This window comes from Erythrolamprus reginae, chromosome 3 (genome assembly GCF_031021105.1).
Source record: "Erythrolamprus reginae isolate rEryReg1 chromosome 3, rEryReg1.hap1, whole genome shotgun sequence".
In the NCBI taxonomy this organism is placed as follows: Eukaryota; Metazoa; Chordata; class Lepidosauria; order Squamata; family Dipsadidae; genus Erythrolamprus; species Erythrolamprus reginae.
This window is the reverse complement of record NC_091952.1, coordinates 41543884-41571846: the sequence shown is the minus strand read 5'-3', so window position 1 is coordinate 41571846 and position 27963 is coordinate 41543884. Positions and strand designations below refer to the sequence as shown.

Genomic DNA, 27963 nt, shown 5'->3' with positions numbered 1-27963 from the left:
ACGGAAAACGTTCGGGAGGCCGCTTTGGGTTTTTGGCTGGGAGGGAGGGCAGGAGGTCCGGCACTGGGGAAGAGAGTCAGGAAGGTCCTCCTGCTCCCCCCTCAGCGAAAAACACAAAGACGGTCTGCCGCCACATGGCAGGCAGGGCGGAGCAGCATGGAGCAAACGGAGTCTGAAACCGCCAGCGGATTCAGCTTCCCATTGCTCCGCGGGCAGCGGCAGACCGCCTTTGTATTTTTGGCTGGGGGGGGAAGCAGGAGGCGCAGGATCGGGTGTGCGGCAGGTGAGGCGTGACCGAGCGGGCCCGGCTCAGGCTCCGACTAGGACGGGGCGGGCAGCGGCTGGGCGCGGCGGTGAGGGTGCGTCCGACTCGGGGCGGGCGGCGCCCGACGCAGCGGGGAACATCAGCGTGGGAGGCAGGAGAAGACCAGGCAACCGGAGCAGCGTCGCCGCTACTCCCGGCTTGGCTTCCCTCGCCGCTGCAGGCAACGTGCGTTGCGATCTTCCGGGCCGGCTAGGCTCAGCGGATCAAGCTGCGCCTCCCGGGCCAGGCGGCTGCCTTCCGTCATTGAGCCTGTCCGGCTCGGAAGATCGCAGCCCGTGTTGCCTGCGGTGGCGAGGGAAACCGAGCCAGGAGCCGCGGTGATGCTGCTCCCGGCTTGGCTTCCCTCGCCGCCGCAGGCAACGCTCGCTGCGATCTTTCGAGCCGGCCAGGCTCAGCGGATCAAGCCACGCCTCCCGGATCAAGCCGCGCCTCCCGGGCCTTCCGTCACTGAGCCTCGCCGGCAGCCCGTGTTGCCTGCGGCGGCGAGGGAAACCGAGCCAGGAGCCACGGTGATGCTGCTCCCGGCTTGGCTTCCCTCACCGCCGCAGGCAACGCTCGCTGCGATCTTTCGAGCCGGCCAGGCTCAGCGGATCAAGCCGCGCCTCCCGGATCAAGCCGCGCCTCCCGGGCCTTCCGTCACTGAGCCTCGCCGTCCCGGAAGATCGCATGTGTGGAAGAGGTCCGTGGGAGAACTGGGGGGACCCCAGCCCACGCCTGCTGCTGGCTCTCCCGGAAAGACCCCAGCCCACACCTTCGGGAGCTTCCCAGCCGGGTCCCTTCCACAGGGCAGTGGCCACGGCTTCCCCCCAGTTCTCCCGCTGACCCTTTCCACACACGCACACCATCCCCAGCCTCCTCGCCGCCGGTTGGCTGTCATCTTCTAAAGAAGCAAGAAGAGGAGGAGGAGCTGGGCGCCGGTGGTGGTGGAGGAAGGCACCCAGCTCCTCCTTCTCTTCTTGCTTCTTTAGAAGATGACAGCCGGCCGGCGGCGCAGAGAATGTGGCCCGGAGGCTGGGAGGGAGGCGGAATACAGGAGGAGGAGGAGGAGGAGGGAGGCCAGGAGGGAGGGAGGAAATCAGAGAAGACGCATGTACAAACCGCCCGTGCGTTTCCCTCCCTTCCCTTCCCTTCCCTTCCCTTCCAGTCATTGCAAGCAGGACAGTAACTGTTGACTTTTCCCTTAATCCACCCATGAGGCTCCCTCCGGGCAGCCTGCACTGTCTCCCCCGTCTCCCCCCCTCCACCCACACCCGAACAAAATCTGAATGCCAGCGGAAATGAGGCAAAAGGGGTGAATTTTGGGCTTGCACGCATTAATCGCTTTTCCATTGATTCCTATGGGAAACTTTGTTTCGTCTTACGAACTTTTCACCTTACGAACCTCCTCCTTGCACCAATTAAGTTCATATCATGAGGTATTACTGTATTTTGAAATTCTCTGAGGCAAAACAGGGTGGGTTGTTTATTTGTTTGTTTGTTTGTTTGTTTATTTATTTATTTATTTATTTATTATTTCTGTGCCGCCCAGTCTCGAATGGACTGCCGCTCAGACACTATACTTTTCCGCCCCCCCAAAAAAATTAGAGGGAACACTGGACAAGAGTATACAGTGGTCCCTCGATCATCGCGAGGGTTCCGTTCCAGGACCCCAAGCGATGATCGATTTTTCGCGAAGTAGCGGTGCGGAAGTAAAAACACCATCTGCACATGCGCAGATGGTGTTTTTACTTCCACCGCAGCCCTCCCTTCGCCCGCCCACCCCGTTGCTCGCGCCTGGGGTTTCCCCGTGCGCGTGCCGCCCGCCCGCCCACGCTGTTGCTGGGGCCGCTTCCCAGCTGGGGAGCGGAGCTGGGGTGTCCCCAAGCGCGCGCACGTTGCTGGGGCCGCTTCCCAGCTGGGGAGCGGAGCTGGGGTGTCCCCAAGCGCGCGCACGTTGCTGGGGCCGCTTCCCAGCTGGGGAGCGGAGCTGGGGTTTCCCCAAGCGCGCGCGCGTTGCTGGGGCCGCTTCCCAGCTGGGGAGCGGAGCTGGGGTTTCCCCAAGCGCGCGCGCATTGCTGGGGGAAACCCCAGCTCCGCTCCCCAGCTGGGGAGCAGCCCCAGCAACGCGCGCGCGCTTGGGGAAACCCCAGCTCCGCTCCCCAACTGGGGAGCAGCCCCAGCAACGCGCGCGCGCTTGGGGAAACCCCAGCTCCGCTCCCCAGCTGGGGAGCGGCCCCAGCAACGCGCACGCGCTTGGGGAAACCCCAGCTCCGCTCCCCAGCTGGGGAGCGGCCCCAGCAACGCGCACGCGCTTGGGGAAACCCCAGCTCCGCTCCCCAGCTGGGGAGCGGCCCCAGCAACGCGCGCGCGCTTGGGGAAACCCCAGCTCCGCTCCCCAGCTGGGGAGCAGCCCTAGCAACGCGCGCGCGCTTGGGGAAACCCCAGCTCCGCTCCCCAGCTGGGGAGCGGAGCTGGGGTGTCCCCGCGCGTGACGCCCGCCCGCCCACGCCGTTGCTCGCGCCGCCGCTGGGGTCCTACCGGGGCAAGAGGGGGAAGACCCAGGGAAGCCGCCCAGCTTCCCAGCTGGGGAACTCCACCATCTACGCATGCCTGGCCATAGAAAAAAGGCAGGCATGCGCAGATGGTGGAGTTTACTTCCGGGTTAAAAACTCGCGAAATAGCCCTTTCGCGATGCTCGAGGACGCGAAACTCGAGGGTTCACTGTATTGTTACAGTATATGTTCACTTGGATTCCCTGTTTCTTAGCAAGCAAGATCTGCTCTGATACTGAAATCATACAGCCTCCTGGGATTGCTGTTTCTCCTATAGTAACGTTAGAGAGTGTGCTCAATAAGCTTTGTGAATTAAGTTGAATCTAGAAGGCTGTGATACTTGACAGTGTGGCATAGAATTTCTTGCTCTGCTCAGTAAGTTGTTCTTATCTCAAAAGTAAGCAAGATCAAACTACCATGTAATTAGTAAATCTTCAGGGCACTAGTAACTCATCATTATTTAACTTCTGTCCTGTATCCACAGGGATGTTTTGGAATGTATATTGGAGGTCGTCTGGTTATGCTAATTTATTCCAGAATAAATGTAATATTCAGGTTTTTCTATACAGTATTTAGGGAACAAAGAAGAACCACTCTATTGCAGTAGTATGAAAGATTAATTCACAGGATATATGCCTTTAATTATAATTATTAAATGTTTATATTGCCTCACTCTCAATAAACTACTAACATGGATTAGTAGCCTCTTCATACACTATGTTGTCATGGATTATTTGAAGTATTTGTAACTTCATGAATCAAAGCAATACTGTATTTCAGGTTTATTAATATATACACACATATATATATTGTTCATTAATTGTAGTCCTGTAATCAGATTAATTGTAATCTGCCAAATAATTTCAGACTGAAATATTAAAGTTTATGTATTTAACTCCCTAGAACATAAAGTAACTGGTTCAACTGTCCCATCTCTCACTGAATCTGATCTTGAAACAATGGGAATTTGGTAAGCAATTTTTTAAACTAGTCAGATTGAAGAAATTATTAAAATGTTATGTCTTCTGCACCTGCATAGCTCTTTGATTGTTATTGGTCACCTAAATACTATAATACACTTAAGTGATTTTCATTTTCAGATACTCTTTTTTTAGGAAGATTTTTTAATATTGCTTTGGTACACACACAAAAATGGAAGATAAAACAGGAAAAATACAGGAAACAATAAATAAACAGAATATACAGTGTTCCCTCGATTTTCGCGGGGGAAGCATTCCGAGACCGCCCATGAAAGTCGAATTTCCGCAAAGTAGAGATGCGGAAGTAAATACACCATTTTTGGCTGTGAACAGTTTTACAAGCCATCCCTTAACACTTTAAACCCCTAAATTACCATTTCCCATTCCCTTAAAAACCATTTGTTCACCATTATAACTGGTACTCACCATTGAATGAGACACTTAGTGACCCTGATATTTATAAACATAATTATTTATTAACAATAATTATTTTTTCTTGCGATAAAAACGCTGCTTGGCCTAGATTTTGGCCAATCAGCAATGGTAAACGAAAGTTTGGCGATGACGTATGACGTCATTGGGTGGGAAAAACCGTGGTATAGAAAAAAACCCCGCAAAGTATTTTTAATTAATATTTTTTGAAAAACTGTGGTATAGGCTATTCACGAAGTTCGAACCCACAAAAATTGAGGGAACACTGTATATCAAACATTTAACAACCACTATTTTTAAACTTTGCTTATACCCTCTCTCCACAAAATATAAATTTGTCTTCCCATTGTGTTGCTAGAGAGCTAATTCACAAATCATGTATCCAAAATGACTAATCTGAAGTACTGCTGTGTACATTTGTGACAAGTTTCTCTGGTATATGCTGTATAATTTTATGGATAGTACAAATTTAGATAGTACATTCGTGTCTGTCTTTTGAACAAAAATGTTTTTACCACAACAAAGATATACAATAAGTAACTGTTGTTGGTGAATAACAAAATAAAGTTTATCCCTGATGATACAGCATTGTGTGATCTTTTATTGCTAGTGATGTCTTATTTTTAAATAAGACATTATATTTTATCTTAGTAAGTTATTTCGATCTGTCCTTTTGGTGCTATTTATATTCTTACTATGTTCCCCTCTATATTTTCTAATTTTACATCTCATTTAAATAAAGTTTATCCCTGATGATACATCATTGTGTGATCTTTTATTGCTAGTAATGTTTTATTTTTAAATAAGACATTATATTTTATCTTGACTTCTGCCAAAGGTCTCTTTCTTTTGCTATTGTGGTTTAGGAGTGCCATACATCTTTGTTTCAACACTACCATAAAGCATCCCAACTTTGCTTGCAGAATGTAAATGAGGATATAGTATGCATACCATTTTATAATTGCACTATGTAGAACATTGCTCAGGGTAAAAAGAGAAAATGAATATGTATATGTTCTTATTAATAAAATTAACCTAGAAATGTAAATTTAAAATTTCTTTTAGAATATATTTTTTCTTCATGACATTATCCTTTAAAAATGAGTGATTTATCACCATCACTTTCTGCCAGAAGATATTTTGCTAAAAACCTCTGTAAAAATTCATGTCTTAGTAGTAGTTAATTTAGCTTCCATATTAACTTCATTACTAAATAAAGTATTGAATTATTGTTTAAGTCATATTATATGCTTCCTTTTCAGTGCTGTAGGAGTGAAAAAGAAGCTGCTAATGTGTCTGCGCAAACTGGCACAAAGTCAAAGTTACACTGAAATAACAAAGGTGAAGAAAAACTTCCTTGTTTATTTATTTACCCGTATTTGTTTGTTTGTTTGTTTGTTTGTTGGATTTATATACTCACTATTATCTTTTTTCTGCCATATAGATGGCTACTCTCTTACTATCTTCAACAGATTTGGAGCAGAAAATAAAGCCTGCAGAGAATTTTTTTTTTAAAAAAAATGGTATGGCAGGGTATGAATGGGGACAAAAGTTAACTTTATGAATATAACCATATTATTTTGAGAATTACTTAAGTTCTGTAAATAAATGGAAGTTTAGATTATCTCAATAATAAAACTGGAAAGTTAAAATTCTCCGCTTTAAAAAAACCCAGGTCCCATCCATTTTATAAGGACTTTCATAATATTTTTGGAACAGATATCTTTTTTAAAAAAATTCTCTGCAGGCTTTATTTTCTGCTCCAAATCTGCTGAAGATAGTAAGTGAGTAGTAGTTCTGGGAATGGCAGAAAAAAGATAATAGTGAGTATTTAAATCATTAGCTTAGAGTTTTCAACTTTTGTTTTATATGAGTGGTTAATTTTCCCAGATGAATTTCATTTGGGCTATTTGTTATTTGTGAATCAGGCCTTTAGTTACCCTGTGGTTATCTTAATTTTTTTAGAATTAGATAAAAGGCAATGTTTATTCTTGATTGAAATATTCATCATAAATTAACCGATATTTTAACATTTTTGTTTTGTTTTTTCCAGGTGTTTAATGATCCAATCCATGGTCATATTGAAATGCATCCTCTTCTTGTTCGCATCATTGACACCCCTCAATTTCAGCGTCTACGATATATTAAACAGTTGGGTGGCACTTACTATGTTTTCCCAGGAGCATCACACAACCGCTTTGAACATTCTCTTGGGTAGGGAGTATTGTTTACTTGTTTATACCAGCGTTTCCCAACCGGTGTGCCGCGGCACACCGGTGTGCCGCGAGACATGGCCAGGTGTGCCGCTAAGCTCCAGCTGGGCGGGGCGCTGCCGGTACTTCCGTCCTGGGGCTCCCGCTCGCAGCTGTCCCCCGCCTCCTGCTCGATGCCGCGGTTTTCGGCGCTCTCCTGCTGGGCGCCAAAGAAGGAAGGCAGGAAGAAGGAGAGCTTTATTCTCCGCGCCTTTTCCCCGCCTTCCTTCTTTGGGACCCAGCAGGAGAGCGCCGAAAACCGCGGCATCGAGCAGGAGCCGGTTGACAGCTGCGAGCGGGAGCCCCAAGACGGAAGTACCGACAGCGCCCCGCCCAGCTGGAGCTTCTCCTGCGTCGACGGCAAGTTTCCTTTGTGGCCCGGCGGGAGGGCACTGGCGATGGGAGCGGGGGGCGGCCGCAGTGGCCGCAGGCAGTCGTGGGGAGATGGCGGCGGCGAGAGGGAGCGCTCTCGCTCTCTCTCTCTCTAAGCTGACTGCAAGCGGGAGCCCTGACGGTGGCGGTTGGATGTGCTGCTAGACGTCGTACATGCTGGCGCTGCGGGCCTGGCATATACGGTGTCCAGCAGCACGTCCAGCTGCCGCCATCAGGGCTCCCGCTTGCAGTCAGCTGAGAGAGAGAGAGAGAAAGAAAGAGAGACATATAAGAGAGGCAGAGAGAGAGAGAAAGAGAGACATAGCAAGAGAGGCAGAGAAAGAGACAGAGCAAGAAAGAGGCAGAGAAAGAGAGAGAGAGAAAGAGAGACATAGCAAGAGAGGCAGAGAGAGAGAGACAGAGCAAGAAAGAGAGGCAGAGAAAGAGAGACATAGCAAGAGAGGCAGAGAGAGAGAAAAAGAAAGAGAGACATAGCAAGAGAAAAAGAGAGACTTAGCAAGAGAGGCACAGAGAGAGAGAGAAAGAGAAAGAAAGAGAGACATAGCAAGAGAGACAGAGAGAGAGAAAGAGAGAAAGAGAAAGAAAGAGAGATAGCAAGAGAGGCAAAGAGAAAGAAAGAGACATATAGCAAGACAGTGAAAGAGAGAGAGAGAGCAAGAGAGAGAGAAAAGCAAGAAAGAGATAGCAAGAGAGACAGAGAGAGAGAGAGAGCAAAGGAGAGAGAAAGACATAGAGGAAGGGAAGGAGGGAGAGAGAAAGAGAGCAAAAAAGAGAGAAAGAAAGAAAGAGGGATGGAGAGAGAGAAAGAAGGGAAGGAAGGAAAAGAGGAAGAGGGAGAAATAGAGCGAAAGGGAGGAAGAGAGAGGGGTTTTTTGTCCAAACTTTTCTTTAGCCCTCCCCCCCGCCCCGCCCCCCCCTTCAGTGTTCCCCGGGATTTTGAAAATATGAATAATGTGCCGCGGCTCAAAAAAGGTTGGGAAACACTGGTTTATACACAGAAATCGCTTTTGTATAGGTAAAATGATTCTACGGAATCATTTTTAAAATAGTCAATTCATGCTGTATATTTTCCATTGAGGGAAATTTTTATATTTAAATTTTGCTTTATGATGCTGCATATTTAGATGCACTTAAAATTTACAATCTATATATATAAAAGCCAAATGCCACTCCTGCATCACCATGACATCTCCAGATTACAAACTTGAAACTTGGCACATATATTCTTCTTGGCTCTTAGGTGCTCACTAAGAGAGGATTTTTCAAAATGACTATCAGATCATTATTTATTTCTTGCATCATTATTAACACGTTCTGATGCTAAGGAGTTAGACGTTCTACTCCCTCTCCCCACCTGAAAAGAACTCTATTCCAACTACTAGCTTGCACGTTCAGCACGTGACTCATCCGGCCTGCAGGCTGGAAGTTTAGACCTTCTACTCCATGCTAAGGAGTAGAATGTCTAAACTTGAAAGGGACAGAAGAGGATAAGATAGGAGAGGCTTCTGTGGGGCAAGCATGAAGGGGAGAAGGGTTAAGGTAGGAGAGGTTTATTTGGGGCAATCCTGAGGGAGAGAAGGGGAAAGAAGAAGGTTCTGGGGGGCAAGTCTGAAGGAGAGAACTACCTACAACTCATTAATTTTCAAGCTTTAACTCAATTTATCAAGCCCAATCGCATAGTTTCGTAGTGAAGCACGGGTATCCAGTTACTAGTACATAATATTTTTTCTTAAACTTTGGGAATCACAACTAATAATTGTAGATGGAAAAAAAAAGACTTCTTGGTTTATGTAGCCAGTATCTTGAATATAATGCATTTCATTATGTTGAATACCATTGGTAAAACTGGGCTTTGTGTAACATATAGAATCTCTATATTGTAGGGTTTCCATGCTCCATGCAAAGAATAAACAGGAGAGAGAGGAAAACTTTTCTTAATTTCTGCTTGAGCTAAAGAAAACTAGCCTCTACAAAGTGTATATAAAATACAAGCAAGAATATGCACATATTGTTTTCTTCCTTTATTTTTTATTTTTTAAACTTCTTGTTTCACATTAAATTTCACATTTCACTTTTTTCAAAACAAAGATCAGTAATCATCTGCTATATAATATTGAAATGCAGAATTTAAATAAGCCTTGTAGCCCAGTTAATAATTGCATTGCATTAATAACTTAAATTCCCATTTTATTTATAAATCAAGACATAGAAAAGTTAATTTTTTTAGTACGATTGTTGAATGAATGGTTATGGAAGTCTTTAAAGTAGATTTTTAAGGATTGTTTTTATGTATTAATTGGATTGATTTTATTATTGTCTCTTTATATATGTTGTGAGCTGCCCCGAGTCCTCGGAGAGGGGCAGCATACAAATCCAATTAAATAAAATAAACAAATAATTAAACAAATAATTTCTTCCCTTTTTGGAAAAGCGTTAGTCATCTCGCAGGCCTTTTGGTGCAGGCATTACAAGAACGACAACCTGAACTGAATATTGATCAGAGGGATATTCTATGTGTTCAAATTGCTGGACTTTGTCATGACCTGGGTAAGCAAGTTATTTTGTTAATAAATAATATGTATATAAACATATTATACCATTCCAAACTATTTCTTGTGACAGTTTTAACAACTGTATTCTGCATTAACTTGATCAAACATAGCCCTGAGATTTTTAAAAAAATGCAGTTTTCATTCTTCTGGAAAAGGAGTAAGGTAGAATTGTAAAATACTGCATTCAACATGAGACAGATGAGCCAATTTCTATGCAAAAGTATAGGTAAATACTAATTTGATGTAAAGTGACAGAATTTAAAATGTAGTTGTTGAGCTTAAAGTGGCTAAGGTGGTACAAAGGGATTACAAAAGTCAATTCAATTATGAAATGCCTCAACTAGAACTCATTATTTTAACCCTTATCTGCTGTAGAGATATGGCAATTCCATGTTTGTCAACCATTGAAATGTGATTGGGGGCACTTAAAAGTAGTCTTGGTGGGGTGAAGTCCACCCCAAATCCTATGAGTGAGATAGAAGATCACAATGCCCATCCCGTCAAGTGTGCTGAAATAAGGAGAGCTAAACTTTTCAGGTGCAAAAAATTGATTTTGTTGTTGTTAGCTTTCTGCCACTCTTGATTTCGATATATGTAGATTGCTCTGAGTTCGAGTTTTGCCCTGTGTAATATTTTGCATGTCTATGCAAAATATTATTTATTTATTTTTATATATATATATATATATATATATATATATATATATATATATATGTCACATTTTTTTTTCCGAATTTGAAAATTAAGGGAGACTAGGATAGATCTATTTCGGCCTTATTTTAGCCTCATCAGCTAGCCATACCCTCACTGGGACTTGAACCTGCAACCTTTGCCTTGTAAGGCAGAGAATTAACCTCTAGGCTACAGTATCCAATCCCTTCAGCTCTGCACCAGGGAAGGGTTACATATTTTTGTGTCGAATCACCCTGGTGTATTGAAGGAACATCACAGCTGCTTTTTTTTTTGCCTCTCGGCCCAACCCAGGGCCATTTCCAAGGCAGTTAATTTTTATTGATAGCCGACAATTCTATCTGTATGTGTCACACACACACACACACACACACACAGATATATATATATATATATATATATATATATATATATATATATATATATATATATATGACGGTCTTGGCATATTTGGGTTTCTTCCCGTGTAGGATTTGGAAATTTCTGGTGACGTTTCGACGAGGTGCCACTCGTCATCTTCAGGCTGGTGTTTCTGTCCTTGTTCTAGGGCGAACACGGACAAGGACAGAAGCACCAGCCTGAAGATGACGAGTGGGACTTCGTCGAAACGTCGCCAGAAATTTCCAAATCCTACACGGGAAGAAACCCGAATATATATATAATGTGTGTTTACAATGGCAAATCTTATTTTTAGCTCCAGTTTGCTGTCATTATTTTGTGCAGGAAACTGTGAAGCTTACGGGATAGATAGTTTTTATCACAGTCATTGAGCAGCAACTGAATTTGTCAGGAGGAGTATTACAATGTTGTTATTCATTAAAACCTCCCAGCTACGCTGTCCAGTTCCTCACACCACCTACTTTCAAGTCCTAGATTACTTTCTGTTCATTTATAATAAAGACTTAAGCGGTAGTCAGCCCCCATTTTTTGTGTCAAAATCTGAGATATAATGCCGCTGTTTTGCTTTGCAGCATGCCAGCTTTTTAATAATACTCATTTAATGTTAATATTTAGAAACATCTAAAAGAAAGGTAAGGCAGCAGGATCTTGCCTTGGAACTGTGGCAATAGTTTAGCATAATTATTCTATGAAAGGAAAACTAAACATGCATTTGTTAGAAAGATAAATCTTTTGTATTATCAGTGATCACAAATAGTAAATCCAAATGATAAAGCTTTCCTATTTTGAGGAACTGATTGGAAACCATGTTTTCAGTAATATAACAGGAAAAATATGCCACTTCAAAAAAAATCTAGTTTGTTTCCCTGGATTAATATTGCTTTTAAATTTTAAAGTTCTACACTATAAATTAAATTACTTATTTCATCAATTAAAGCACCAATATTCTGAAAACAGTTTGAAACTTAAATCTTAAATTCTAGTATACGTAATTGTTAATAAGAGAGAGAGGGGGATTGGATTAAAAATGAACAATTGAGGTTCAATAAACAATAAGTGGATATATTTCAGCTGTAATAGATTTAGTAATACCATCATCTGAGGAATATTTGTCTGTGTATCTGAGTATATCTATGTACGTTTAAAAACATACAAATACATCTTAACTCTCCCAAGGTTTAATTGTATAATCTTTACTTTTAGGTCATGGACCATTTTCACACATGTTTGATGCAAGATTCATTCCACTTGCTCGCCCAACATTAAATTGGAAGGTGGGTATTATTTTATTTACTAAATTTATATGTATTATTAGTGAGACATGCTCATGGAGATTCTCAATCATCCAGGTCATAATAATAATTAATAATAATAATTTATTAGATTTGTACGCCGCCCCTCTCTGAAGACTCGGGACGGCTCGCAGCAACAACAAACAATGTACAACAAATCCAATAATTAAAACTATGGCTAAAAACCCCTATCATTAAAAACAGGCAGTACTACTCAATCATAACCATACATAAATCTTACTAGCTAACAGGATACATCAATTTCCCCATGCCTGGTGACATAGATGGGTTTTCAGAGTCTTGCGGAAGGCGAGGGAAGGGGCAGTTCGAATCTCCAGGGGGAGTTGATTCCAGAGGGCTGGGGCCGCCACAGAGAAGGCTCTTTCTCTGGGTCCCACCAGACGACATTGTTTAGTCGACGGGACCAGAAGAAGGCCGACTCTGTGGGACCTAATCGGCCACTTGGATTCGTGCGGCAGAAGGCGGTCCTGTAGGTATTCTGGTCCGATGCCATGTAGGGCTTTATAAGTCATTACCAACACTTTGAATTGTGACTGGAAACTAATCGGCAACCAATTTTTGGTTGTCCCAAAAGTGTTTTTTTCCAAAAGGCAACTGGACTTCTTTGGGAGGTTGCCCCACTTCTTATATAAGAGGCTTCTTCAGTTCTGACTGAATGGTGGGGAATGGAAGGGTTTATATTCTTTGCAATTATCTGGCTGTTAGCACCTGGGAATAGATCATTAGCTCTCTGAGAATCATTGAGGACAGTTTGGGGTTTGGAGTCTACAGAGAGGGGCAGCATATAAATCTAATAAATTGTTGTTGTTGTTATTATTATTATTTATAATTATTAATTACAATTATTATTATTATCTGTGAACTAAGAGTCATCTGAATGGGAGTCCAAATGGGTGTGAAACCTTCTTGGGACTGCTGAAAGGACAGTTTTGTAGACAGGGGATAAGTGGTGTTGCATCCCTCCCTCTCTGTTGAGAGGCAGCTTTTCATTTTTAACATAGATGGCCTCTGACTCCTCTTTCAGACCTGTGGTTCTCTCTGTCCAGAATATGGATTTTGCTGTCTTCAAAAGAATGTCTTTGTTTTTCCGACTGTTTCTGAAAGACATAAGTCACTCTTTTGAACACAGCAAAAGTAAACATTCTGGTCAAAAGTAATCTGACATAAGTCGACTAGTATCTGTATGAGCAAGTGTCTTATTTTGCTTATTCCCTGAATGGATAGAAAAGAAACAATAACTGCAGTAACTGTAAATACTATTTATAATACTGTTTTTTAAATATTGGATTTGTACCTGGTGTTTTTCTAGTTGTGAGCCGCTCCGAGTCCTCGGAGAGGGGCGGCATACAAATCTAATAAATAATAATAATAATAATAAAATAATAATAATAATATATACAAAATTATGTATGCACAACCACTGTATGTTGTAAATACATACAAAATACATTAAAACTATGACATTATCTCAGTAGCTGGGATTCATAAGCCAAATTTAAACCAAATTTAAATCATTGTGGAGATTTAAAACGGTTTTTAGCTCTTCTTGATGGGCAACCAGAGATATCAATTATGCTGGATTGATTGGTACTTTGGTTATTAACATAAGGGAGCACAGTGTCTCAGCAGCTTAATAACCTTTAATATATTGGCCACAGATGCCCGGCACTCTGGCTGTTTGAAACTATGACACCATGTGACAGAGTGAGCTGCCAATTTTTTCCTCTAGCTCCTGCCCACCTAGCAGTTTGAAAGCATGAAAAAGAATGCCAGTAGATAGATACCACTCCAGTGGGAAAAACGTTCCTTGTGGAAGTGAGAACCAACGTCAGACCTGCCCAGTTGCAAGGCAAAGTCAGTGGAAGAAAGCCTAGGTGACCTGATATTCCCCGAACTCTGCTGGCCAACTGGTGCAAAGCTAGTTCGCCCCCTATGGTGTACCCATGGATAGTGCATATGCGTGAATAAAATGAAATAGCAATCATAACTTGCCAAAATGAAAAAGCATTATAGACTTTCCTGGCTATGTATGCCATATTCTGAAAAAGTAAGTGATTGAATATCCATTTGTCTGTCTGTCTGTCTGTCTGTCTGTCTGTCTATTTTCCTACCTACCTACCTCCCTGCCTACCTATCTATCTTTACAGCATGAGCAGGCTTCCGTTCAGATGTTTGAATACTTAATTGATTCCAATAACTTAAAGCCAGAAATGATAGAGTATGGTCTCAAGCTTGATGAAGACATACATTTTATCAAAGAACTGATAGCAAGTCCTGTTGAGGAGAAAATGGGGGACAAAGAGGTGAGTCCCATTTTTTCATATCCCTGGATTTTATCTAAATGTTGTGCAATTCACTAGAATGAACTGGGATCGAAATGGGAAAGGGCCAAAAGGCAAGGTCATTAATTTTTGTTAGTTACTTATTGTTTTTAACATGTAAAGAGCAGGGGTTTAATAACAGAGCAAACCATTGCATGCAGGAAGGCCCAGGTTTAGTCCTGACATTTCTGAGAGTGGAAGATGCTGCTTGCTGAAATGTTGAGAGCCATCACTAGAATAGATGTATAAATGTTTTCCCCCGCATCCTGGTCAAATAAAAAATATGGATGACTTTAAACATTGCTGTAAAATTCAAAATTGAACTTAAAAATGAAAGAGAGTTTCTAAGAAAATTTTGAAATGTCCTACAGAATTAAGACACGTGTGAAGGCATGACCACGGTCCAGCAGGAGTTTCCCATTCCTGTGGCTGTTCCTTGGAAGGGGCCGCTCAGGATAGCTGGCAGGGCTGACAGATAGCCACTCTTTTCTTTTTGTCTGCATCTAACCCCGGCTACCAAATGTAGCCACGGGAGAGTGCCTTCAAGTGCACGATTCGCGGGTGAGCTTTATGCAAAGCATTTAATACATGGTCATGAAATTTCAAATGAATGATCACCCGGTTACCCCAAAGGAGGCACCCCCCATAGACAGGTCACTTCTGTGCGGCGGGCAAAGTATGGTGAAAACGCCAGAGACGGGCATCGTTAGGCCAACCACGACTCAACCAGCTTAAGTATTGGGTTGTGTTTGGATTTGGCGCAATGTCTCAGGCAGATACGGTAAGAGGGGAATTATCTATGGCCAAAACAGAAGAGGCCAAGGCAGGATCCTCCAGAGAGATTGGTACTGGACACCTGCTGAGGGCGTCTGCATGGGCAATGTGGTGTCCTTGCTTGTAAAGCAAACAGTAACTATAATTGGCTACGAACAAAAGCCAGCGGGACATTCGTGGAGACAACACGTGTGGGCTCTGGTGATCACCCACCAAAAGTCCAACAAGGACTGGTGATGTGTTACTAGGTCAAACTTCTGTCCATATATGTAATGGTGGAATCTCTGGAGACCAGTGACTAATGCCAATGCCTCATGATCAATATGACCGTAGTTCCTCTCAGGTTTGGCTAAGGTACGTGAAAAGAACAAAATTGGAAATTTGCTTCTATTTGGCAATTGACGACTCAAAACTGCGCCCACTCTGTATGAGGATGCGTTGCAGGTGACCACCAATGGTAAGTATGAAGAATACTGGGTTAACACTGCATTCGAAGTTAAAACCTCCTTAACACCTGAAAAGCACTCTCTTCCCTTCTACCCCACTTCCAAGTGCAATGGTTAGCGAGGGACAGATGAAGGGGATCTGCTGCTGATGCTTTGTCAGGGATAAACGTGGAATAAAAGTTCAGTAGCTCCAAGAAAGCTTGGAGCTCTGACTTACACTTGGGTGGAGGTACTTCCATGATGGCCCTGGTCTTAAACGGAGTGGGATGTATACCTGCGGCATCAATGATGAACCCCAGGAACTCTAGTTTGGGTACTCCAAATACACACTTTTGGGGCTTCAAATTCAATCCCATTTCCTCGAATTTAGCAAGTACACTTCTAACCCTGGTAAGTAATTCAGACTGGGATGAAGCAGTAACCAATATCTCATCGAAGTACGGTACCATTCCAGGCATATTTTACAGTAATCTCTTCATGAGACCTTGGAAAATACCTGGAGCTGTACTAACCCCAAATTGGAGATTGTGACACTTAAAGCGCCCCCCCGCCCCCCATGTGTACTTATAGTTTGAATCTCAGCAGCCTGGTCATCAACTGCAGACAGATCTAATTTTGCGAAAATACGGCTATATCCCAAAGAGTGCAGCAGGTGCTGCACCACAGGGACACGATAGGCGTGGTGGAACAGGGCTTTATTTATGGTACATTTATAGTCCCTGCAGATTCTCACCCTTCCATCTGGTTTGACAACAGCTACAATTGGCGTCTCCTACTTGGCCTGATCCACCGGCTCTAGAATGCCTTGAGCAATCAAACAATCTATTTTCCCATCAACCTTTGGTCTTAGAGCTAGGGGAATGTGTCTTGGCTTAAGTCATATGGGTGGAATGCTGGTATCCATATTAAAGGAAATTGGGGAACCCTTATATAACCCAAGGGACCCATCACAGAGGAAAACTCCTTTGCTAAAGCAGGCGCAACACTGTTATTCCCCACATTGTTAATACCCACAACCTTGAGGCCCAGGAAAGCAAAACAGTCAAGGCCCTACAGGCCATTGACAACAATAGGAGGCAATTTTCCCTGAAAGGATTTAAAACAAATCGTGAAAACCCCTTTGACCCACAACCGGAATTGCACACCCCTGGTAATCAACCAAAGACAAAGCACAATATTGAAGACTTGACTACACCAAGCAAGGAAAATGACTCTGGATTGTAGCCCAAGATGCCAACCAGTAGGCCGATCCCATATCCAATTCCACATGGCATGTTGGTTGTCCCAACTGCACAGGAACTGAGATCTTCTTGGACCAGGCTGGAGAGGCTGAGCTGACAATGATCTTGTTTTCTCCCGAGGAATGATGAGTAGCATTGCAGTAGAATCTACGGTGAACAGCACCCCTGGAGACCACCGATTGAACATATTGGATTGATCCCTGAAGCTTGACTGATTAAATGGCAGCTGCCTGCCTGTTCAGCACACGCGCTTTGGAGGACGATCACGCAGCTTCAAAGAGGACAAGTGGCAAATTTCATCCTCCAGTACAAGGGCCTTCTCCAAATCCTGTGGCAAACAGTCAATCACGGGTGGGCACAGCAGCAATTGCATTTACAGACTGGTCCATGACTTCCAGGGATAATTCAGCCACTCGTGTTTCCGACAACACGGTTTTGAAAGTAAGGTCCTGTATAGCTAATAGCCTCCACTTAAAACAGCTTTCCCTCACTCCAAAAACTAAGCGATCCAAGTCCTTCAAACTTGCAATATTGGGCGGGCCTATGCAGTGCCGCTACATATTCGTTAATTGTTTCGTCCTCATTCTGATTGCGATGAAAGAACTTGTAGCACCGTGCGTATCTAGAAAGTGGAGGGGCGTAGTGGTCTTTCAGTCTAGTCATGAAATCATCCCAAGGAATGTCGTGGATAGATGTAGGGGCACACGGTTTCAAACATGTCAGTACTGCAAAAACTGAGGAAATACGCTTGTGGTCCCCTGAGAGGTCAGTATACTCATTGAAGATGAGGAAACACTTGAATCTCCTCACGTAGGATTCCCATGTTTCATGGGGAGGGGGGGTGTTAAATGACACGAATGTGAGCTGGGTAGACATTCTGATGTAGCAAGTGGCGAATTCTCGTTGCAGGCCAAAACACCCGGTGGGCCGGGGAGTCCACGTGCCTCGTCATCAGCATTAAATCAGAATAATGGCCAGGAATGCGTGCTGGTAAGTAAAGGCTTTATTCAACAACAACTGGTATCACAATACAGTAGTACCTCTAGATACGAGCTGCTCCACATGCGAGTATTCCAAGTTACGAGCCACGACGCGAGCGAAATTGCTGTTCGACACCTGAGCTCAAATTCGAGATACGACCCGAGCTTCCGCTAGATGGCGCAAGAATCCTTGCTTCTGGTTATCTCGGCGCGAAAAACAAAGTCTAAAGGCATACGTCGAGATGCGAGTTGATTGACTTACGAGCTCAGGTCTGGAACGAATTAACCTCGTATGTCGAGGTACCACTGTACTAACAGACCGGAGCTCTCACTGACAGCTCTTATATACCAATACACACCTGAGGCGATAGCCAATAAGCTCCCAGAAACCTTCCCGCTCCTGCGCGAGCCAGTCAGCAGTCAGCAGGGATGCAACATGGATGGTCACTACTGTCCTGTTCCCTGCTATCCCCCCTCCCCATGTGGCACTAATGCCCTGCCCCCAATGCCAATACTGCACCACTGTCCTGCTCCCTGCTGCCACCCTTCTCCCATCACTGCTGCTTCCTCAGCCCCCACAGCCCGCTTACATGGGCTGGACTGGGACTGTCCACTTTTTAATTCTTTATGATTAAAAATTCTTTATGATTAAAATTAAAATAATAAACAGATTATAAGAATTAATCTGCTTGCAGCATTTGCAACACTTTGGAAAGTTACTGCTTAAAAATCTTGGTGCAACTGTTTAGCTTGTTTTCACCTTGAAATTAGGTACAAATATTATTTAGAAGACAGTATTTGCTTACATTTTTGTCTTTCTCATTCAGTGGCCCTATCGTGGTCGTTCTAAAAACAAGAGTTTTCTTTACGAAATAGTGGCTAACAAAACAAGTGGCATTGACGTTGATAAATGGGATTACTTTGCCAGGTATGGAAACTTTACTATTTAATGGACTTGAACACATTTTTATAATCAATATTGAAAGAGCTTTGCCTACAATGTCTTCAACAAAATGATTTTTCCCCATTTCTAAAAGAACTGGAATGTATTTTTCTTTGCAGTTAGACTCCTTCAATGTTATGTGGTTTTAATTGTTTTTATGCTATTTTTATTATTATTTATTATTTTAGATTATTTAGTCATCTTGATGGAAAGACAAGCACACACAGAAATAATAAATAATGTAATGTAGTATCCCTTCAGAAGATATCAAACTATTCAGTTATATATATAAAAATTGAGCAAGAAATGGGTAGATCTTAACTCAGTCTTACCTTAAGCTATATTATATGATGTATTTTAATAAATAAACAAAGAAGAAACTAAGCTATTAATTGGATAATATTAATTGGATCAATTTGAGAAATCTTTAATAAGCCAATAGGTTGGCATCAAATTTAGTTCTGTGTAAAGTAGGTTGATAATCAGTACAAAGACCAATCTTCAGTTATTTTCATTCCATCTCTACAATATGTTGACTGGTAGCACTATCGCTATTGATTCTGTAGAATAATATATAAAAAAGCTGTAGAGGAAACTTAATAAAAATAAGCATCCTGACCAGTGGGGAAATCCAAATTGTTTTAGGGTGGCTTGGTGGGCGTGATGTGGCCTGGTGGGCACAGCTTGGAGGGCATGGTAATAGAAGGATACCTCAAAATCTCCATTCCCAACCCCCTCTAGGAGAAAGATACTGCAAAATCTCCATTCCCAACCCCCTCCCGGAGAAGGATACCTCAAAATCTCTATTCCCAACCCCCTCCAGGAGAAGGATACCTCAAAATCTCTATTCCCAACCCCCTCCAGGAGAAGGATACCTCAAAATCTCCATTCCCAACCCCCTCCCAGAGAAGGATACCTCAAAATCTCCATTCCCAACCCCCTCCAGGAGAAGGATACCTCAAAATCTCCATTCCCAACCCCCTCCCGGAGAAGGGTACTTCAAAATCTCTATTCCCAACCCCCTCCAGGAGAAGGATACCTCAAAATCTCTATTCCCAACCCCCTCCAGGGGAAGGATACCTCAAAATCTCCATTCCCAACCCCCTCCCAGAGAAGGATACCTCAAAATCTCCATTCCCAACCCCCTCCCAGAGAAGGATACCTCAAAATCTCCATTCCCAACCCCCTTCAGGAGAAGGATACCTCAAAATCTCCATTCCCAACCCCCTTCAGGAGAAGGATACTTCAAAATCTCCATTCCCAACCCCCTCCCAGAGAAGGATACCTCAAAATCTCCATTCCCAACCCCCTCCAGGAGAAGGATACTTCAAAATCTCCATTCCCAACCCCCTCCCAGAGAAGGATACCTCAAAATCTCCATTCCCAACCCCCTCCAGGAGAAGGATACTTCAAAATCTGCATTCCCAACGCCCTCCCGGAGAAGGATACTTCAAAATCTCCATTCCCAACCCCCTCCCAGAGAAGGATACCTCAAAATCTTCATTCCCAACCCCCTCCAGGAGAAGGATACTTCAAAATCTCTATTCCCAACCCCCTCCAGGAGAAGGATACCTCAAAATCTCTATTCCCAACCCCCTCCAGGAGAAGGATACCTCAAAATCTCCTTTCCCAACCACCTCCCAGAGAAGGATACCTCAAAATCTCCATTCCCAACCCCCTCCAGGTGAAGGATACCTCAAAATCTCCATTCCCTTCCCACTCTGAAGCCAGCCAGAAGTGGTATTTTCTGGTTCTCTGAACTACTCAAAATTTCCACTACCAGTTCTCCAGAACCTGCTGGATTTCACCCCTGATCCTGACCAGTCTACATTTGATATTTTCTAAGCAAAATTATACTTGTGAATCTGTAGTTCATAGTATAGAAAAATATGGTGGAAAATGAGAAAGAATGTTGACGGCTGTAACTTTAAAATTAAGTGTGTTTGTGTGTATGTCTGGATGGATGGATGGATGGATAGAGAGAGAAAGAGAGAGAGATTAGATAGTACATGGGGCTACCTTTGAAAAATGTTTGGAAACTTCAAATCGTGCAGAATGCAGCTGCAAGAGCAATCATGGGCTTTCCCAAATATGCCCATGTTACACCAACACTCCGCAGTCTGCCTTGGTTGCCGATCAGTTTCCGATCACAATTCAAAGTGTTGGTTATGACCTATAAAGCCCTTAATGCACCGGACCAGATTATCTCAGGGACCGCCTTCTGCTGCACGAATCCCAGCGACCAGTTAGGTCCCACAGAGTGGATCTTCTCCGGGTCCCGTCAACTAAAGAATGTCGCTTGGCGGGACCCAGGGGAAGAGCCTTCTCTGTGGCAGCCCCGGCCCTCTGGAACCAACTCCCCCCAAAGATTAGAATTGCCCCCACCCTCCTTGCGTTTCGTAAGCTGCTTAAAACCCACCTCTGTCGTCAGGCATGGGGGAATTGAGACCCTCTTCTCCCTAGGCCTTTACAATTCTATGCATGGTATGTATGTATGTATGTTTGGTTTTTTTATATTAATGGGCTTTTAATTATTTCTAACATCAGACTACTATTGTACACTGCTTTATTGTTGCTGTTAGCCGCCCCGAGTCTCCGGAGAGGGGCGGCATAGAAATCCAATAAATAAATAAATAAATAAATAAATAAATAAATATTGTTTTATAATTGAAATTCCAACTTTTATTAATTGCTTCGTATCATGGGAAACTGCTTAGAAAAATCAAATAAATGAACTTTAAAAATGTCGATCGCTGTAGAATGTTGAAATTACTGATTGTTTCATGTTCATTGTCTGTTTTGGTTTAATAATTTTGGTACTGTTTTGCTTTCCATAAATAATATTTTAAATCAATACTGTATGTTAATTTGTGTGCAATAATATTTATTAGAATTATTGTAAATGTATTCACAGGCAAACTAGGTTTTTAAAAAATTATAATTGAATAGTCTTATTTGTCTTTTTGGAATATACTCAGGGATTGTCATCATCTTGGAATTCAAAATAATTTTGATTATGAGCGCTTCATTAAATTTGCTCGGGTGTGCCAAGTGGAAGATATGATGCATATTTGTACCCGTGACAAGGTAAATTCCCTTGGAATTTTGTATATTTCACAAAAGTATTTTTTACTGATTAAAATAATTTTATTTTTATGGAACTCTTATACAAATTTTTTGCAACAGTCTTAGCTGTGAATAATCTTTTTTAGACTTAGTGAGTGAGATGCATAAACTTAGTGAGGGATAAACTCTTGATATTTAGAATTATATAGTAAATATTTTATTCATAATAAATGTTCCCAAAATGTCCCTATTTCTTCAATTATCAGTTATCAGAATTCATTTCTAGACACAGTATCTAAGAAATAAGTATTTTGAGAGAGTATTAATTGACTATTAAAATTAGTCACAGATTTTGGACGGTTTTGTGAAGTAGTTGGTTAATACTACCCTCAATACTGTTTTGTTTTGCAACTATGGTTTTAATAACAGAGAATTAATTTGTTTTATATTTAAAAGGAGGTTGGAAATTTGTATGACATGTTCCACACACGAAACAGTCTGCACCGCAGAGCATATCAGCACAAAGTTAGCAACATTATTGAAACTATGTAAGTTTGAAACATTGAAACTATGTAAGTTTGAAACAATTTGGGAATTGTTGATTAAATCAATCCTTATAAAAATATGCATTTTAATAGCTTTAAATCTGCATTCATTTGCAATGAACAAAGTAATTATTTGAAGAAGTTATATCTCTGCATGATTAGGTAGGGGAATGCTGCCCCAATAAGGTTTTGATGCAGCGGTAGAATCCAATTTTTTTTAACACCAGTTCTATGGGCATGGTGTGGCTTGGTGGATGTGGCTTGGTGGACATGGCAGGGAAAGGATACTGAAAAATCTCCATTCCCACCCCACTCCAGGGGAAGGATACTGCAAAATCAGCAGTATTTTACAAAAGTTATTCTGGCCATACTATCTTTGGGACCGCCTCCCGTCACATAGCTCCTAGCAACCAATAAGGTCCCACAGGGTTGGCCTTCTCCATGTCCTGTCAGCTAGAAAGTGTCGGCTGGGGGTCTGTGCGGGAGGGCCTTCTCTGTGACAGCTCTGGCTCTCTGGAACTAGCTGTCGCCTGAGCTCCATGTTGTCCCCACCTTACCAGCCTGCCGGAAGGCCCTGAAGACCTGGCTTTGCCGGCAGGCCTGGGGTGGCCGTTGATATACCATCTTGATCTGGCCACTAAGGATGTGAATGTTTCTTTTAATGGTTTTTGGATGGTTTTATGCTGTTTTTTATATGTTGTACGCCGCCCAGAGTCGGTAGACTTTAGGAGAAACCCTTCCACCTCTCACAATACTAAACAATACAATATCAACAGCAGAGAGCTTCAAATTTCTAGGTTCTATCATATCTCAAGACCTAAAATGGTCACCTAACATCAAAAACATCATCAAAAAAGCACAACAAAGAATGTTCTTTCTGCGCCAGCTCAGGAAGCTCAAACTGCCCAAGGAGCTGCTGATACAGTTCTACAGAGGAATCATTGAGTCTGTCATCTGCACCTCTATAACTGTCTGGTTTGGTGCTGCAACCCAACAGGACCGACATAGACTTCAGAGGATAATCAGAACTGCAGAAAAAACAATTGCTGCCAACTTGCCTTCCATTGAGGACCTGTATACTGCATGAGTCAAAAAGAGGGTGGAGAAAATATTTACTGACCCCTCGCATCCTGGACATAAACTGTTTCAACTCCTACCCTCAAAATGTCGCTACAGAGCACTGCACACCAAGACAAGTAGAAACAAGAACAGTTTTTTCCCGAACGCCATCACTCTACTAAACAAATAATTCCCTCAACACTGTCAGAGTCTTCAGAGAGGGGCGGCATACAAATCCAATTAAATAAAATAAAGAAATGTATCTTTTTATTTTATGTACGCTGAGAGCATGTGCACCAAGACAAATTCCTTATGTGTCCAATCACACTTGGCCAATAAAATTCTATTCTATTCTAATAAATAATAAATAAGTATAACTAATAAATAAAATCCACATTCCCTCCCCTAGGGGGGAGGATATTGCAAAATCTCCATTCCCACCCAATTCTGGGGCCAGCCAGAGGTGCTATTTGCCAGTTCTCCAAACTACTCAACATTTCTGCTACCGGTTCTCCAGAACCTGTCAGAACCTGATGTATTTCACCTTTTGAGTTTTCCAAAAAAAAAATTAATAAATTAATCTAGCCAATTAATTTTTTCTCTGCTAATACTCTGTTTCCCCCAAAATAAGACATCCCTGATAATAAGCCCAATCGGGCTTTAGAGTGCATGGCAATAAGGCCAAGCACTTATTTCAGGGTTCAAAAAAATAGAAGACAGGGTCTTATTTTCTGGAAAACATGGTATAGCTCAATTGATGATACCCTTTCCTTTCTCAATTAATCATTGTCAAAGTAGATTTCATTGAAGAAGATATTACGTTTATATTATTTAACTATGATTAAAGATATAGTTTCTGGAAATACAGTTTTTAATAATTTCCCATTTGTATCATGTCTTTCATATTAGGATTACTGAAGCCTTTCTAAAGGCTGATCCACATATCAAAATAAAGGGCTCAGGTGGAAAAGTGTTCCAGATCTCTACAGCACTGGAAGATATGCAAGCCTACACCAAGCTGACAGGTGAATGTGTAGATTCTCCATAAATTCTTATCACACTAAGTATGAGAAATATTTTTTTTCAGGTTTCAGTTTTGGAGAAAGATGTTATAATTCCAGGACCAGAGGGATTACACCCCAAGGTTCTGAAGGAACTGGCAGACGAGATCTCAGAACCACTGAACTATATTTTTCAAAGATCCTGGAGCACTGGGGAATTGCCAGAGGACTGGAAAAGAGCTGATGTAGTTCCCATCTTCAAGAAAGAAAAAACAACAACAAACAGCCTGACTTCAATACCAAGGAAGATTTTGGAAAAGATAAGCAACAAGTCAACAAACAACTAGAAACAAAGTAATAACCAAAAGCCAACATAGGTTTGTCAAAAACAGATCATGCCAGACTAATCTTATAGCATTCTTTGACAAAGTGACAAAATTAGTAGACCAAGGAAATGCTGTTGATGTGGTTTACTTGACTTCAGTAAAGCTTTTGACAAAGTAGACCATAATCTACTACTAAATAAACTAGAAAAATATGGGATGGACAGCAATACAGTGTTCCCTCGCTTTTCGCGGGGGATGCGTTCCGAGACCGCCCGCGAAAGTCGAATTTCCGCGAAGTAGAGATGCGGAAGTAAATACACAATTTTTGGCTATGAACAGTATCACAAGCCTTCCCTTAACACTTTAAACCCCTAAATTACCATTTCCCATTCCCTTAACAACCATTTACTCACCATTATTACTGGTACTTACCATTGAATAAGACACTTAGTGATCCTGATATTTATAAGCATAATTATTTATTAACAATAATTTTTTTGTTGTTATTGATTTGCAAAAATTGTTAGTTTGGCGATGACGTATGATGTCACTGGGCAGGAAAAACCGTGGTATAGAAAAAAACCTGTGGAGTATTTTTTAATTAATATTTTTTGAAAAACCGTGGTATAGGCCATTCGCGAAGTTCGAAACCGCGAAAATCGAGGGAACACTGTACCTCCAGATGGATTCAAAATCGGCTAACTAACCGCACTCAACATGTAGTGCTCAATGGAACTACATCTACATGAAGGGATGTATGCAGTGGAGTACCCCAAGGCTCTGTTTTAGGCCCAGTACTCTTCAACATCTTCATCAATGACTTGGACGAGGGGATAGTTGGGGAACTTATCAAATTTGCAGATGACACCACACTGGGAGGAATAGCCAATACTCCAGAAGATAGGTGCAAAATACAGAAGGATCTTGACAAACTTGAACAATGGGCACTATCTAACAAAATGAAATTCAATTGTGAAAAAAATAAGGTTCTACATTTAGGCAAGAAAAACATAATTCACAGGTACAGTATATGTGGTACATTGCTCAACAGTAGTAACTGAGAGGGATCTTGGAGTCATAGTGGACAACCATTTAAATATGAGCCAGCTGCCAAAAAAGCCAATATAGTTCTAGGCTGCATTAACCGAGGGATAGAATCAAGTTCATGTGAAGTGTTAATACCACTTTATAAGGCCTTGGTAAGGCCACACTTGGAATACTGCATTCAGTTTTGGTCGCAACAATGCAAAAAGGATATTGAGACTCTAGAAAAAGTGCAAAGAAGAGCAACAAAGATGATTAGGGGACTGGAAGCTAAAACATATGAAGAACGGTTGCAGGAACTGGGCATGGCTAGTTTAATGAAAAGAAGGACCAGGGGAGACATGATAGCAGTGTTCCAGTATCTCAGGGGTTGCCAGAAAGAAGAAGGAGTCAACTTATTATCCAAAGCACCTGAGGGTAGAACAAGAAGCAATGGGTGGAAACTAAACAAGGAGAAAAGTAACTTAGAACTAAGGAGAAATTTCCTGACAGTAAGAATGGTTGATAAGTGGAACAACTTGCTTCCAACACTGTGAATACCCCAACATTGGAGGTTTTTAAGTAGATGTTGGATAACCATCTGCCTGAAGTAGTGTAGGGTTTCCTGCCTAAGTAGGGGTTGGACTAGAAGACCTCCAAGGTCTCTTCCAACTCTGTTGTGGTTGTTGTTGTTGTTGTTGTTATTATTATTATTATTATTATTATTATTATCTGGCATAACAAGTAGTTATTTCATTAATTGGATATATTTGCTTGGAAAACATAGCCTCCTACTTTATACATGATAATCCTACAAATGGGTTATCAAAGAAATCAATCCAGAGTACTCATTTGAGACATAAATTAGCATAATTTAATTCATGCTTCAGGCACATTATAGGAAGACCTAGCTCTCTGGACAACACTATTGTTGTTGTTGAAGTTGTTGTTTTTATTATATTGTAACAATGTTTCTACCGAAACGGCAAATCTTTAAAAAACCAGGTATTTCTGCAGAGTACTCCAATTATGTAATCCACAGTTCAGAAGGAATTGTGGAATTAGAGAATGAGAAAAAATATCTTACCTTGTTGTTCCCCCACTTTATCAGTGAGATTCTTCAGTTGGATTAAAGGTTGTGAATAGAACAAGCATTTCTGTTTGTTGGGAGGTTACTGGTTGCCATTTTATACTTGAAAAAAGTCTAAATATATATTTTATATTTTTATATTATATTTTTTCATGGCGATAAGAACTTTTATAGTTAGCTTTAATAATTCAAGCATTAAAGAAGAACTGGTGAGTAAACTACAGGTTGGTTTACTTGATCAAGGTTAAACAAGATTTTGTTACAAAATTCTGGCAACCGTTGCTGACACGGGATTGAAAAATTGATGTTTTATGGGTTTGGGACATGGGATGAAGAACTAGCTTTTTGTTGCCATATTAGATATGAAGAGTTACTAAATTTGTCCATACTTATAATGAAGGTTAGAAGTCACTTATTTATTTCATTTCATTTTCTTAATTTGTTTTCACATTTTGTTCTTCCTATTCTCTTTTCTTTCTTTTAGTTTGCATTATTGTTTATTATTGAAATATTTAACAAAATATATGTGAGAATAATTATATAACATTATTAATAATTATTTATATAAATAAAATAGAATATTTATATAATTTTTGGCAGATGAAATATTTTTGAAGATTCTACATTCTGATGAACCAGAGTTGAATGATGCACGCAAAATTCTGTGTAAAATACAGCAGCGCGATCTCTTTAAATGCGTGGGGGAAACGCGGGCACCAGAGGGCAAGGAAATTAAAAAGGTTGAGACAATTTGCACTGGTTAAATCTTTTCATTGTATAAATTCATTTAGCTATAATGATTGAACATGTATTTTCTATATCTTCTTTTATATTTTCTAAATATAAATCTCTCATAAGATTCATAAAGTTTGGCAATATTTTAATATTTGGATCATTGGGGAAGGCAGTGGGAAATTGGAAGCAGGAACTTCTATTTCGACTGCTTTCCCCCTGCTACACCACCACTTTATTCCTTGTTTAAGTAAGGAAATATTTCTGAAACTATAACCAACAGGACACAGATTGTCTAATCAGAACTAATGTTTCAGTGTTTGGGTTATAGAAAACCATGGAAATGAGCCCTTTCATCCCAGTTGCACAGGAAAAAGTTAGGTGGCAGCCTTTTGTGGCATATTCGGGTTTCTTCCCATGTAGGTTTCAGAGATTCCTGGCGACCTTTCGACGAGGTCCCACTCGTCATCTTTAGGCCTGAAGGTGATGAGTGGGACCTCGTCGAAACGTCACCAGGAATCTCTAAATCCTACACGGGAAGAAACCCGA

General features: G+C 41.8%; 1 protein-coding gene across 4 annotated transcripts in view; it reads left to right on the top strand.

Moving 5' to 3' along the window:
- The window catches only part of SAMHD1 (SAM and HD domain containing deoxynucleoside triphosphate triphosphohydrolase 1), a 44413-nt gene that overhangs the window by 11971 nt on the left and 4479 nt on the right, over positions 1–27963 (top strand). For all 4 annotated transcript variants that reach the window (XM_070744897.1, XM_070744899.1, XM_070744898.1 and 1 more), the window contains exons 2-13: positions 3760–3826; positions 5531–5609; positions 6322–6482; positions 9345–9460; positions 11758–11828; positions 14015–14170; positions 17559–17639; positions 18457–18557; positions 21551–21659; positions 22095–22186; positions 24152–24267; positions 27283–27422. In XM_070744897.1, coding sequence (XP_070600998.1) covers positions 3760–3826; positions 5531–5609; positions 6322–6482; positions 9345–9460; positions 11758–11828; positions 14015–14170; positions 17559–17639; positions 18457–18557; positions 21551–21659; positions 22095–22186; positions 24152–24267; positions 27283–27422 — 1289 coding nt within the window. The remainder of the gene's footprint in view (positions 1–3759; positions 3827–5530; positions 5610–6321; positions 6483–9344; positions 9461–11757; positions 11829–14014; positions 14171–17558; positions 17640–18456; positions 18558–21550; positions 21660–22094; positions 22187–24151; positions 24268–27282; positions 27423–27963) is intronic.